At 43.3% G+C, this 15,067-nt stretch overlaps 2 protein-coding genes across 2 annotated transcripts in view; both read right to left on the bottom strand.

Annotated features, from left to right (window-relative positions):
• The window catches only part of stab1 (stabilin 1), a 102,464-nt gene extending 101,286 nt beyond the window's left edge, over positions 1–1,178 (bottom strand). The window contains exon 1 of the mRNA XM_037679029.1: positions 1,125–1,178. Coding sequence (XP_037534957.1) covers positions 1,125–1,178 — 54 coding nt within the window. The remainder of the gene's footprint in view (positions 1–1,124) is intronic.
• Positions 1,179–10,394: 9,216 nt separating this feature from the next.
• nisch (nischarin) overlaps positions 10,395–15,067 on the bottom strand; it is a 25,749-nt gene continuing 21,076 nt past the window's right edge. The window contains exons 24-28 of the mRNA XM_037679928.1: positions 14,763–14,882; positions 14,524–14,685; positions 14,238–14,434; positions 12,075–12,247; positions 10,395–10,811 (exon numbers count right to left, since the gene is read on the bottom strand). Of these exons, the coding sequence (XP_037535856.1) occupies positions 10,484–10,811; positions 12,075–12,247; positions 14,238–14,434; positions 14,524–14,685; positions 14,763–14,882 (980 nt within the window). The 3' untranslated portion in view covers positions 10,395–10,483. The remainder of the gene's footprint in view (positions 10,812–12,074; positions 12,248–14,237; positions 14,435–14,523; positions 14,686–14,762; positions 14,883–15,067) is intronic.

Raw genomic sequence — 15,067 nt, 5'->3', positions numbered from 1 at the left:
CATACATACATCTATCCATCCATCCATCCATTTATCTATCCATCCATCCATCTATCCATCCATACATACATACATACATCTATCCATCCATCCATACATCCATCCATCCATTATCTTTGCCTGCTTCTTCCTTTTTTAAGATGGAAAATGTCAATTTAAATAAAACTCATTAATTCAACTGTTTTTTAAATTTATTTCAATACAAAAAATAAAGCTCCATTTAATTTTCCCATTCCTGTATTTCAGGCCTCTTACAGAACATCTTACAGCTCAGGACAGATAATTATTTGAATAACGATGTTTTTCTGGGGATTCGGTAAACATCACATCAATGTGGAGCCTTTGAGGAACAGAAAATCTCCAGTTTGAACAAACTTTATTCAAAGTTCACTCGCAGCTTGCAGTTTCCAGGACATGAACCTGAAGTGCATTGTGGGAAATGTAGGAACCAGTGGTTTGAAAGTTAGATCCCACCTTGTGTTACATGAGATTTAAACTGTTTGGAGTCTGATTTTAGTGTTGCTGCTTTAACGATGTTTCTGTCAGGACGTGTACAGAGCTGATCACCTGCCTACGTCTCCCAGCATCCTCCTCTGTCACACCAACCTTCTCTGCAGTCTTCTTCTCCCCAGCAGCTCCATATTGCTCCCTATTCTCACTGCAGATGTTGTCTGAAGAGATCATTAAGCTTCCTGTCCAGCTGTTGAGGATCACTCTCAGCTACTATCACAATAAATCTTAGGTCAACATCTGTAAAACTGGTTGAGTTACAGTAATTGATGTGGTTTCTAAGGTTGCTTAGTTTTAATTGGGTCTGCTCAGAAATGTAATCAGTTGCAGACGTTCATCCATCGATTCCTGTCTGGGTTTTATCAGTATTTGTCTATTAGATATTTTGCTAACAGACTGACACACTGAACATCAGTATCAGGTGTTATCTCCTGGAGGTGAATGGGACCTTCCTGTCAGTTTAATGATTTTATCTGCTGTTTTTGATCAAGCTGTCACTCATCTTTCCAGCTGATTTCCAGCTTCAGATTATACAAAACAAGCAGAAAAACAACTTTCACAACTCCAACAAGAAGATCTGAAGAGCTGGGTCTAGGTCTGGATCTGAAACGTACCTGCTCCTGTCCTGAAGTCTGGACGCAGAGATTCAGCAGCAGAAAGAGAATCATGGCTCATCCAGAGGGAAACTGGAACATCAGCCTTCAGCCGGTCGTTAACGTCTAACTGCTCCTGTCCTCAGGAAGAAACTCAGAAAACAACATCCTCTGTGCAGGAGAAGCTAAAACCAGAGACGTATTCCTGCAGGAACCAGTGTCAGAAAACTGAAAATAACCTGCTCCTTCTGGCAAAAACTGAAACAACTCAAGTTCAGATGTTTTCACAGGCAGCAGGGTGGACCCAGGCTTTTAAAGTCTTATCAGCAGGATTCTTTACGCCCCCTTCACATGATGGGAGTAAATAAGCAACAAATTACAGCCAGTTTCCTCCGAGTTCCTGCGTTCCTCTGAGCTGCAACGAGAAAGAAGAGCAGAGTGGCAGAGAAGGAACCTCCCAGCAGAGGTCATCTCCTCCTCCTCCTCCTCCTCCAGGTTCCAACGCTGCGAAGTTCAGTCTCAGCTCAAGATAATATTTAGTTTGATCCGTTTATCTCAAACTTCAACCATTAAAAACTTGCACTGAAAAAGTAAAAAGTTTAAAGAAAACAACAGTTTGCAAATCTCAAAAACACAAAAGTTTCTCAACAAATCAGACGTTGCAACAAGAAACTGAAAGATTTCATAATAAAAATCAGCTGATTTTAAAGTTTATATCATCAACACGTCTGTTTCAAGATGTTCAGCTCCAGGTGTCCTCTGAGAAGATCCCATTCTGAACAACACACTGTAAGACTCCAGGACCCCAGGAGACCAGATGATGGAGGTTTTTAGAGGACCTGAGGAGACCAGTGGATGGAGGTTTTGGAGGACTTTAGGAGACCCATTGTTGGAGGTTTTGGAGGACCTGAGGAGACCAGTTGTTGGACCTGAGGAGACCAGTTGTTAGAGGTTTTGGAGGACCTGAGGAGACCAGTTGTTGGAGATTTTGGAGGACCTGAGGAGACCAGTTGTTGGAGGTTTTGGAATTACCTGAGGAGACCAGTTGTTGGAGGTTTTGGAGGACCTGAGGAGACCAGTTGTTGGACCTGAGGAGACCAGTTGTTGGAGGTTTTGGAATTACCTGAGGAGACCAGTTGTTGGAGGTTTTGGAGGACCTGAGGAGACCTGAAACAAACAGAAGAGGAATCTTCTGAAGACAACATGTGGTTCTTTCACAGGATCAGTTTAATTTTTACCACCAGACGGTGTTTACTCCTCTCTGACATCCAGATGTGTCCCAGCTGCCTTCAAACACGATGATTACTTCTGATCCGTTCTCTCTCTTTTAGGCTAATTTCGTAAATCCCTTCTTCATCAAACTCTGCCACGAAAGGCAACACGTGTCACAACTGAGCCCAACAACCCGATCCAACACAAACGTTCATAACTCAGTCAGTATTTCAGATGTGGAGCTTAAATCTGGAGTGGTAGTAGCTGAGAGTCATCCCTAACACACACTCTGAGCAGGTCGAGGCAGCGGGTGACATGACTTAAAGAATACTTTTCAAATTTAGCGCATTTCTCTTTGACTTTGTTTAAGTGCTGTGTGTTGTCATCATTGTATGTTCCCATATGGTGAAATTAGTTCCCTGCATTTCAGCCATCACACCTGAGATACACCCAGGTGGGGCAGTGGGCAGCTTTGTAAGCACCCAGGGAGCAACTGGGGATTAGGTGTCCTGCTCAGAGACTCCATGACATGTGGGAATGGCTGCGGAACGAACCCGGGACTTTCTGGTCCCAGGTCAGCTGCCTGCCTCCACCCCATCATCATCATTTACACGTTTTAACGCAGATCTTTCACTTTTCTCAGTTTTCCACACATTTGATAGAATCTGCTGATCCAAATCGAGACGTATCGATGTAGAAATAAATATTTCTGAGTTCTGCCTCAGATCAGAGAGATTGTGAGAAATTTTCTTTCCTTACAGGTTTCTGGAGTTTCCGCTCCTCGTTGTTCAGATTTGCACGGATTTCCTCGTCAGCTGACTCGACTCGTCTGAAAGCTGACTCTGTGTTTCCTGTTTTAACTCGGCGAGGGGAGAGTGCGAGCGCACGTGGGGGTCAAAGGTCACGCTGCGAGCTGCAGAACAATGGCAGGAAGCAGGCGATAAGTGGGCTGCAGAAACGGGCCTGAACGTTCTGCTGCAGATGCTTCTGAACATTGTGAGCGGCAAACGTCCAGTCAGACGCTGCACGAAGGCTTGAACACTTTAAGCACGTCTGAGTTTACTTTAATACCAACCACAGCCCGAACAACGGTACCAAACACGTGCCTGCAGCCAGTGTTTACTCAGAACAACAAACTGTATCCAACAAGTCATTCAAAGATCAGAAAAACAGAATAAAACATCAGTTTCATGCAGCGAAACGGAAACAGGAGCACCCAGATGGTTTGCTTTCCCCTAAAGACCTTCCTGATTTCAGCCAGACATAATCAAACCATGCCGTGACCTTTGACCTCGCCTGGAGGCTGCAGGTGCAGAACCAACCTGCCTGCGGACTCAGGTGGATTTTATTTCCTTACATTCACGTTTGTGAGTTATTTATTTTGATTTAAACAATCCTTTATTTGCTTCTTCTGGTGCTTTTTTGTGTTTAAACTTTAAAAACGTCTGTGAATTCAAAATCACAATATTTGACATTTATTTTGACTAATTAATGGTGACGATGCATAAACAGCTTTACATTACCTTTAATGCTGAGTCACATTTTCTTTGTTTTTAATGTTGTTTTTTTAATCCAATAACTTCTGCTTGTTTTGAGCTAATTTGGCTGTTTATTTATCAAAACCGTGGAGTTCTCCCAGAAGAGCTGGAAGAGGCTGTGGAGAGATGTCTGGGCCTCCCCGCTCAAGATGCTGCCCCCGAGACCTGAGTCCAGAACGAGAGGAAGATGACGGATGGATTTATCAAAACGTTCAGCTCATATGGGGCCGAGATGGTGTAGAGGCAGGGCAGCCGGCTTGGGACCCGAGAGTCCCAGGTTCGATCCCCAGTCACTGCACATCACGTGGCGTCTCTGGGCAGCACGTCTAATCCCCAAAATGTCCCCCGGGCGCTTTCAATAGCTGCCCACTGCACCACCTGGTGGTGGATGGGTTAAATGCAGAGACTAATTTCGCCATTGTATGGAAACATACAGTGCTGACATTGTGATGACATTATTATTATTATTATTATTATTGAGATTTGTTCACTTTTGTCAAACATTTAACTTAATTTAAAATAAAATTCCCTGTTGAAATACGTTGAGACTCTTTAACTAATCTCTGAAATCTGTTTAGGCATGCTCGCTCTATTGCTGTCGTCTTCAATCACTTTTAGCTCATTTTAATATTAAATCATTCTGCTACAGATGCTAAACTCACCGTTTTGCTAAACTTAGCTAATTTTAGCTACCGATTGGCAGTTTTTAAGCTTTTAGCCGGTGTTTCGATTATTTCAGCTTCTGTTTTCCTTGTTTTAATTTTAAAACTCAGTTTCAGCTCTTTTAATAAATTTCAGCCAAATCGTTCCGTGCTCATTTAGTAGAAAATGTATTTTGTCTGGCTAGTTTTAGGCAGCCGTTGGCACGGTTCCACTAACAGCTAGTAGTCGTGTAGCATTTTTTTGCAAACTTTGGAAACCGTTAGCGGACCGGTTAGCTTCCGCTAAATTAGGTTCCGCTACCTGCAAACAAAATTCACGTTTGTTCCTGTCCGATGTGCAAAAGAACCCGCACCATGCAGTGCTGCACGCGTGCGTCATGCACCTTGTAGCGTGCAGCTTCTTTAGCATTGTGTGTCCCTCTGGTTTTTATTGCCACAAATGACTCCGCCCACCTTCAAACCAAACCAACAGAATCAAACTAACAACATGTTTGTGTTTGTCCCACCTGTCTTCAACTGGAAGGAGACGAAGACGTGTGACGCAGGCTGACAGTTAGCAGTTAGCGTCCGCTAATGTTTAGTTAGATGATTATGGATTAGCAATGCTAACTGTTGGCTAGCTGTGCTCACCACTGGTTTTAGGTCTCTCGAACTGTGGAGCCATCTGAACTTTCCACAGTCTTCGCTCTTCTTCTCCAGTTTGTCCAGTCTTCAGTCTTTCTGTCCCCTCAGAGTGTCTCTTCTGGAAGACTGATGGGTTCCTCTCAGAGGTCAGAGGTCAGCACCAAAACTCCCTCCGACTTCCACTGAGCAGAAACAAACAGGAAGTGAAAACTCTTTTTAAGTATAAAACCCTGTAGAACCATCAAACAGAACCTGTGGTACCATCAGAACCTCCTGCTGCTCGTGGGTCAAGAAGTTCTTTGATCCGACTCATATTCACACGGTCTGCGTGTCTGAGGCCTACATTCTAGTGTGCTTTTCTGTCTGCCTGTCCTGTTAAGAGCACGGTATAAGTTACAGATGCGGAGGATTAACGAGCAGAGACTGCTGACTCGTTAGTGTCAGGAAAAGGTTGAGGATGTTTTCTGACCCGAGTTCCCGTCAGGATCTGAACATCAGCGCCTCGAGTCTGAGAGTAAATAAATAAATAAACGAGAAGGAGCAGGATTGACGAGGAACACCACCTCTCTCTGCTGACTTTACACAACGACATATCGCGTCAGAAGGTGCTGAAATCTGTCAGCTCGTGTTCCAACAGAAGTTTTCAACCGGTTTGTGTTTTATGGTTTATCAGGCGGGTTATCCCGGTAATTCAACAGTTTTAGGTTCTAGCTGGTCTGATATTAACTGAACCAGCTGAGGTAACTCAATCAGTTATTGAAGGTTGAAACAGATTCAACTTTAAACTCTGGTTTGTAAATCTATTTATTTTATTTTTTGCAACATTTATTTAATTCCCCATAACTTGTCTGCTGGATTCCTTAGATAGAGAACTTTACTAATTGGTTTTTATGTGAATGTTCCTGTAAAGTCCCTGAGACAACTTTGATGTGATTTGACGCTTTATAAATAATCTGAATTGAATTGAATCAACAACTAAAATGGTCTTATTTTGATCTTTGGTTCAGATCTTTGGAGCTAAACGTTGGTTGAACCGGTCCACATTGGTGACAGAACGTGAAGCCGGCCCGCGTCCAGCAGAGAGAACCGCCAGTCGACCCTGTTTGTTCGTTGAAAACGCTTCGTCATGTCACCGTCTTTGTTCCTTCAACCTTTCGGCGCCACCGACTCAAACTGCCTCTCACTGCAGATTGTTCTTGGTAAGAAAACAAACACGGACAGAGACTCTTTCCCAGCAGCCGTCCGGTCGGTTGGAACCAACAGAACCCTGCTCAGGGTCAAGCCGCTGGTTTTAGCTGATCCGGCACTTCCTGGTACAGTATCTGAGTTTCTGGGCGTCAAAGAGGAAACTCATGATGAGCGGCGCTGACAGACAGGAAACGCAGGAAGTTGAAGGAGTTGAACGGTGACAGCGTGTTCTGCTGACAGGAACAATTCATTTTTAAATGACTTTAAACGTCGGTTTGGTGCTTATAAACACAATAATTTAAATATGTTGTAGGTCAGAACTCGTGCAAGATCAATAAAGAGTTTAGAAACAGCCGAGCTGTGAATTATGGCGTGGATGAAGTTTAAAAGCTTCTCTGTGGTGCCAAAATCAAACGCTTAACTTTACAACAAATTACATTAAACAAACTGATTTACAATCAATCAATGCAATGTATGAAAACAAAAATAAGTTTATCCCATTACTGTTATCTAGTTACTCTCATTACATGAATTTAATATTAGGATTTAAATATTTTTTTCATTTTAAGTGAACTCCTTGGACTGTTGTCAAAAATCATGACTTCCTCTGTGGTCCGGTCTGAGCTCACCCACGGACCGGCTGTGGCCCCGGGGCCGCCACTTGAATAACCCTGGTGTAAAGTGTGGCCTGCGTTCGTTTTCAGCCCCTCCTCAGCCCCAAAACTAAAATCCAGAGCGACCGATGAGATCGACTGGTTTCTTCCGTACGGTTTTTGTAATCTACTCTGAGCACTTCGCTCCACTTGATTCAATCTTATATCAAAACGTTCGGCTCATTCAGGAGATGAGCGTTACTGATGTTTTTTGTAACTTTTGTACTTTTAAAAAATATTTAGCTTTATTCAAGATAAAATTTACCATTGAAACACATACTCTTAAACTTCTTTAAAACATTTGAATCTGGCTTGAAATGGCTGTTATGCCACTTTTAGCTTATAGTTAATAATTTACAGCTTTTAGCTATATGGTTCTGCTCCTTTAAGTTACCGTTTTGTTCTTTTTACCTACTGTGTGACTCCTTTTAGCTATGCTAGGCTTGTTTTAGCTACTGTCCGATCATTTTACCTACTATTCGGCTCCTTTTAGCTAGTTTGGCTCATTTCAGCTAATGTTCAGCTCTGTTTATCTACGGTTCTGCTCTTTTTACCTACCTTTTGGCTCCTTTGAGCTACCAGGTTTCTCCTTTTAGCTACGGTTTGGCTTATTTTAGCTACTGTTCTGCTATTTTACCTACGGTTTGGTCCCTTTTAGCTACTGGGCTTCTCCTTTTAGCTATTGGTCAGCGCCTTTTACAAGTTCAAATTCAAGTTCACGTTTCTTTATTGCCATTGCCATCACATGGTACATGAAGTGGAACGAAATTGTGTACTCAGGGTTCCAGTTACACCGAAAAGTACCTACGGTTCTGCTCTTTTTACATTTTTAGCTACCGTTCTGCTTCTTTTCACAAAAGTTCAGCAATTTCTTTTACAGTTTGTCAAGTTAGTTTCAGTATGTGTTTTGCTAATTTAGGCTACTGTTTTGATGATTTTAGCCTCTGTTGTGCTAAATGTAGCTACTTTTAGCTTCTGTTCTGCTTGTTTTAACTTGGTTTCAGCTTCTTCAGCAGATTTCAGTGACGTCTCTCTGTGTTTGTAGAAACTGTAGTTTCTGTAATTTAACCTCAGGATAAATCCAGCGGCTCCAAAAGCCTTGGTACAGAATGTTATAGATCAGCATCATGAAGCCCAAGGAACACACAAAATGATAACCACCCTTCAGCTCCTGGCAGCAATTATCTGTACACGTCTTTTAAGTTTATCAGGTCAAATAAATGTGTAGAAATTACATCTTTAAGTTTAATTTTGTAATCTGTCTGGAACCCTCGGAGGCCGGTTCTGGTGGTTTGCCGCGTCAGCTGAAAGGTGCTCAAACTGTGGTCAAATCCTGCTGATCCCTCGAGAACCAAACAACCAGAAAGAGACAAAACAACTCGTTTCTGCACCGGGGAAACTTTCAATTTCAATTTTAATTCAAATGCATATTCCCCTTTCCACAACCGTCAGAACACTGAAAATAACGAGAAATATAAAAAATAATACCAAGAGTTCGTGTTGGAAATCAAAAACCAGTTTCAAGATGGAAAACTTTCATCCGTTGCATTTATTCAATAAGAATAAAGTCTCCAAACGGTTTATTGATACGCTTTCATCTGTTAAATAACGTTAAAGACATAAAATAAAACAAGCAGCCTTCAAATGTTTCTGCACGGATTTATAAAAAAAACTGACAGTTTTCAGAGTCGGATTGAAATTTATGAAAAATATGTTGAAGATACTTCTGTTTTTAAAGCAAACAATAAAATAACAGCTTTGGAGTTAAATCAAGAGGTCTTCAAGAACCTGTGATGGGCGAAGCAGCTGGTATTTTTGAAAATACAACACAAATCTCGTGGTCTTTAAAAGAAAACGGATAAATAAAATTCTCAGGAATGTTTCTGTTGGACATTAAAGAGATGAAATCCTGCTGCAGCGCCTCCTGCTGCTCGTCAACAACAAACCAACTCCTGCCCCAGAAACATTTTTACAGAAAACAAAACCGCTGAAGTCAAAGTAACGCCCCGCCCACAAAACTTTCTGCCTCACCTTCCATCCACACACAGATTTGACAGAATTTGTTTTCCGGCGTCCGTCTCATTTTAAGGTAAAGTCACGAAAACCCGTGGAAAAACAAACTTCATCTGATGGTTAGAGCGTCCTAAATTAAAACGTCAAACTCCCAACGTGTTTAGTTTCATACAAAAACAGCCAAAGTGACAGAAAACAGATCAACGACATCCGAACCATTTCGATGCGTTTCTTCGTATTTACGCTCAGATTTTTTGATCAAATAAGAAAATGAAGGGGCTTTGTTTACATTGAGCGCGTACCCGCATTTCAGAACTCTACATCCATATCACTGGAAAACAACTTGAGTAGAAACGGCACCATTTGATTTAGTTCAGGATAATCTTTTAAGTTGTTGCAGCGAGAGCCTTTAAGCTGATAAAAAACATCAAAATTTGATCTGAGAGGAAACTAAACAACGTCAAAGGAATAAAATTAGCTTCACCAATTGTTCTGTCTCTGCATTTTAAAGTCGTTGAGGTGGATCTTCTCAGCACCTCGTGGCGTGGCTTTTACAGCGTCTTAATTAAAACGCAGATTTCAAAACATCCAGAGCGGCAAGGATCGCCGGAGCTCCGCCTCAAGCTCTGCCTCAAGCTCCGCCTCAAGCTCTGCCTCAAGCTCCGCCTCAAGCTCAAACGTTTGTTAAGCTCCACCTCTGAATTGGTCCCGTTTATCTGTCGTCGTTTTCGTTATTGCACACATAAGTTACATTTTACAAAAAGTTCAATCAAAGTAGCGTTTCTCGAAGGGTTGCATATCGCCCACTGTCTTGCGGTGGAGATGACTCTCAGCTACTACCACACCTAATTTTACCTCCGTTTTTATCAAATCAAGTGAGTTGGAGTCATTTCTGTTTGCTATGGCTGAACATTTGTTGTTGACGTTCATCCAATGATTACTTTCTGAGTCATTGAAATTCACTCCTGTGATCCAGAAGATATTTTGCTGACAGTTGGTCTAAGCCGGCTCCCCGTTCACGGCAGCACGTGATCAAAACCATTAGTTCCACAAAAACTGGTTTGAGTCTTTTCCAGAGTTGGTGAGATCTTTACTGGACCAACACGTTTTCCAGAGGAGTTGTTTCAGGAAATAAACGTCAACAATCAGAGACGTAAATAATCACAACACCTCCTGTAAATAATCACACCTCCTTCAGCACGTGGTTAACTCCACAGTCCGGTCTCTTTGGCTCCACACCAGGAAGCAAAAAGCCTGAAAGTTAATTTTTTTAAAGCCCTTCTTGTTTACGGGCGGCGTGAAATAAATAAAGTTTAATCTGAGAGACGTTGAGGTCATGAAGGTTCTTTGCTCTGCGAAGGAGAGTTAAACTCGTGAGACAGCGAGGCGTCCTTTTACTCCCTTTTGGTGATTTTTGTGAAAAATAAAACCTAAATGTCGTATTTAGGCCAAAACACATAGAGGCTCCGCCCATCGTCTTCCTCAGCCAATCAGCCGGTGAGCTCCACAGGAAGCTCCCGGCTGCACAGCGCCTCCCACTGCCGGGCGAGGAGAGAGATCAGCCTCTCCCTGCTGTCGGCTCCCGGGACGAAAACGCACCACTGCACCTCCCCCTCGGCGCCTCGGCTGGCCACGCCCCCTCTGGGCCGCACCTCCTCCCCGCCGGAGGCAAAATGGTCCACGGTGAGGTGGCAGAGCAGGTCGGGGCCCGGCAGGTCGTCGAACACCAGAGTGAGAGCCTGAGGGTACGTCTGGTACCCCAGCAGGACCCGGTCCAGGTCCCGGATCCTCCGAGCCTCGCGGAGCTGGTAACGCTCCCTGCAGCGGGAAAACAGCGAGAAAAGCAGATTAATTTAAATTATACATTAAAAATATTCAACATGTTTTTATCTAAAACAATCTGCACGAAATGAAAACTGTTTTTAAAAAAAACAAACAAGATTCAAAACAAAACGAGAGACCGTTTCACTCGGACGTTAAAAATAAAGTTCGACATCAGCGACAAACTCGGGGATTAAACACATCCTCAGTTGTTTTTTAAAAACCCTCACATTCTTCAGAGAATGCATATCGCCCGCCATGCAAGAGCTTTCAACCAAGATCACGATGAGAATGATGAAGTTTTAAAGTTTTAAACTTTTGTCACAAGTGAGAACGACTCTCAGCTACTACCACACCAAACTTCAGCTCACAAGTTGCACTCCTGACTGATTTATAGCCATTTCTGTGTGTGCACGTGTTGGTGTGGCAGCCATCTTTCATTTAGAGTGACTCTAAAAGTTAATCAGTCATAGACGTTCATCCAATGATCATTTTTTAGGAGTTTCATTAAAATCCCTCCTTTGGTTTATGAGATATTTTGCTAACAGACACACAGGATGAGAACTTCGCCTTTCATTGGCAGATGATGTAATGTTTAAAATAAACAAGTATAAACCCTTTTCATCTGGAACATTGTCAGGAATTAAAAACGCTCGGCCACTGTTTTCGGTTCAACCTGCTGGTACCGGGTCGGACTCCTTCTTGCAGAACCGCTTCAGTCCTTTGTGGCGTCGGTTCGACCAGGCGCTGGAAACGTTTCATGTTTCCTCTTTTCTGGGCCGTCCTCTTTGAACCCCGCAGACGTTTATCAGCAGGTTCTGGAACACTCAAACCACGACGCGCTCAGACGGACTCGATCCTTCTTCCTCATTCGAAGGTTCGAACCTCGGCGGGTTCTGATCCGATTAGATGTTTGTGTTAACGAGGAGCTGAACAGGTGGAGCTGATGAAGTGAATACTTAAACCTGGTTATAAACCTGGTGGTCAGATTTTTAAAACTTGACCTCCAGCCAGCTGATCTTCGTGATCTGAAAAATAAAAACACGACCGAGGGAACCTCAGCTGGTTTTTTAAAACCAGTATTTCGTCTACGACTCAGTTTCCTCTTCTTCCTCTTTTCCTGCAGCCGTCTTCTCTCGTCGTGTGATTAAACCGACCGCAGACTGTCTGCAGGACCAAGGAACCGAGCTTCCTTCCTCTCGGCTTCTTCTGTGGATCGTTCTGCGGGCTCTGCTGCAGCAGGAGGTCCGGTGGGCTCACCTGGACGGAGGCTCCTTAGCGAAGTCCGGCAGAGGGTAGCTGACGTAGTCCTCGTCCAGCAGGAACATGTCGGTGCTGGTGAGGATCAGAGTCCGGGGCTGAAGAACCGGAGACGAACCGGAGCCAGAACCAGAGGAGGACGGGTCTGAAAGAGCAGAACTTTGGCTGGGCGTCTGCACCTGGAGGATAACAAACAAACAAACAAACAAACAAACAAACCTTTCAGCAACGTTCTGAAGCTGCAGCAACAAATCCAACTTCTGAAAAAAATGTCTGCAGAAATTTCAGACTTAAAATCCCAGAAATATAAAATCTGACATGAATATTCAGATTAAGATTTATTATCATTGTACCGGTATAGAGTGAGATTATGTTTGTACGGTCGTCTGAAAGATGGGCGGAGTGCACGTTGCTGCTGCTACATGAGCGCAGCCTCTTATCCTTTACCAGAATACTTTTTTAGATAGAAAAAGGTAAAAGGCCATGAGGATGGATAGTGATTACAAAAAAAGATGTCTTCACATCTTGTCCTATCAGGACACGATTTAAGACATAAAAAAACTCTACCAGGAGCACATTTATAGACATTACATATTTGACATCAAGACGTTGAGATTTGTCTATGAAGCACTTCCAGATAGGCCATAGTCCTGATGATGATGATGTTCAGCCAGCAGTTCTGATAAGCCTGCACAGAAGTCCTTGGGAGGGTTTGTGATACACAAAGCGTTTTCCTTGACCAATGTCCCAGCAGAAATTTGATAGTCAGTCCGCATACAAGACCAAACGGGGGAGTCAGATTCAGATAAGCCACAACTGTTGATTTTCTTCAGGCACACTGTTTTTTCTTGTCAGCCTCGAGTCCTGATGGACTTTCAAGATCCAAAATGATCAGATTAATGGGCATTCCACTGATCCGTGCTATGAGCATTCTTCAAGGTCGACCCCAACATGCTGCCGAGTCCTAGAAGCCGCAGGTGGCCTGCGATTCTCACAAATAACTTCCATCTTACGGTTTAGCTCGTAAATCAGCTGATTTTGAGTACTCGTAGTACAAACCAAACCTTCACACAGACTCGAGAGTTTTGTCATGGCCGAAACTGCTGTCGATGTCTTCTTCAAAAGTTCATAACACAGGGACCCACCGATGCCCAAAAGCAGAAACCCTGCTATCATGAATCCAATCATACAAACGTCTTTGGCGTCCTCCTGAGACAAAACTGAAAGACACATCAGCTGCCAAACTCCCCACCTGCAGCGTGAGTCTCGCCAGGACATGAGGGTTCTCCAGGACCCTGTCATTTTGTTGAAAAGATTGTCGATTATGTTGAAAGTCCAGCTCACCAAATCCATAATGGTATTTTTTTTGTTTGGAAGATGTGTACCAGGAGCTCTGACACACACACAGAGCAAGAGCAGGAGGAAGAGGAGAACAGGGGAGGGAGAGGAGAAGGTGTCCGCCTTGAGCGAGAGCAGTTTTAGGCTCAAGTAGTTTTCAAAGACTCGTTAAAAGTGGAAAATATGAATAAAACATTTTTACAGCAGGTTTTGTTTGTCTGTAGAAAACAACTGATGCAAGCAGGGTTCTCATATGGAGGACTGAGGTCCAGATCTGGACCCAAATCAAGTCAGGTCTGGACACAAACCGCTTGTTAAATTTCAGAAGAATTAAATTATTATTATAATTTCTTTAAATTATACATTTTTACTTGGACATGTTCACTTGTTTTTGTGCACATTCATTAATCGGTAATTCACTTTATGCAGCTTGTTGAGCATTAACAGTCATTTACCGTAATTGTCGTTTTGTAAGCTGCGACTAATGTCTCACACTCTGTACCCCACAGTTTATATGCAGGAGCATTTTTTTATACATCTTTTTCAAAATTTATGTTTTTATATTTTATTTTGAAAGACTTCCTGCTGTTTCTCAGTAGCGTCCTGCCACAGACTAACATTTTCCTTTGACAGAGCCGGAGCTCGTGGCTCCCAGCACCCCGCCCCCTTTCCTCTACTTGAGCTAACAAAACTGCCACAATTACAAAACAATTTGACGTAAGTTTGTCACCGTATCAATAAACTGTTTAAGATGTTTTAAATCAAATGAGGCCGAAGTTTCATAAAGTCTGACAGAAGTTTAAGTAAAACAGAGGAAGTTTTTACCTGAAACACCAGCAGGTAGAGCAGGACGTTAAAGGAGCACAAGGAAGAGGAAGAGGAAGTGGAAGAGGAAAAGGAAGCAGAAGCAGCCGACGTCTTCCTCTCTGCCACGATGAAGGTCAGGTCCCCCATCTCCTCCTCACTGGGATAAATAAACTTCACCTTGCTGCTGTGGATCAGCTCGTAGTTCTGCATCTTACCTGCAGGGGGAGACACACCTGAAACAACCTGGACTGATTTCATCATGAGTTCTGTCTCCTGCCCGTGGCGATGAAGAACACCTGGATACCTGTGCTTGTGTTGGTGAACTGGGAGTAGAAGTCCTGATCCGACGGTTCTGGAGGAGGAAGCTGCTGCTGAAGACTGAGAGCTGCCATCAGCTCCTGCAGGAAGACGCTCGTCCCGTAACTGTCCCTGCTGAGGCAGCACACGATGTGGTCCGCCGAGCGCCCTGCGAGCAAACGCGCAGTAAATACGGGGTTTGGACTCTGACAGAACCAAACAGTGGGAGCATGTGAACCCACGGACCTACAACCCTGAAGTACTGGTCAAAAAGACCCACGTTGACAGCCAGCAGCTCAGACAGTCTGATGGACAGACAGCAGCTCAGACAGGTCTCTGGGTCCACAGAGTCCGACACGTCCAACTCTGACGGACACAAAAATCACAAACACAACTCTTCAGCCACTTTTTAATTATCTTGAAGAGCATTAAAATAGTTTTAGCTTGTGTTCTGCTGCTTTTAGCTTATGTTCTGCTGTTTATAGCTAATGTTCTTCAGCTTTTAGCTAATGTTCTTCAGCTTTTAGCTAGTGTTCTGCTGCTTTTAGCTT

The sequence above is a fragment of the Nematolebias whitei genome, chromosome 7 (genome assembly GCF_014905685.2).
Source record: "Nematolebias whitei isolate Nwh7 chromosome 7, NemWhi1, whole genome shotgun sequence".
NCBI classification, from domain to species: Eukaryota; Metazoa; Chordata; class Actinopteri; order Cyprinodontiformes; family Rivulidae; genus Nematolebias; species Nematolebias whitei.
This window is presented reverse-complemented; position numbering and strand designations above follow the sequence as displayed.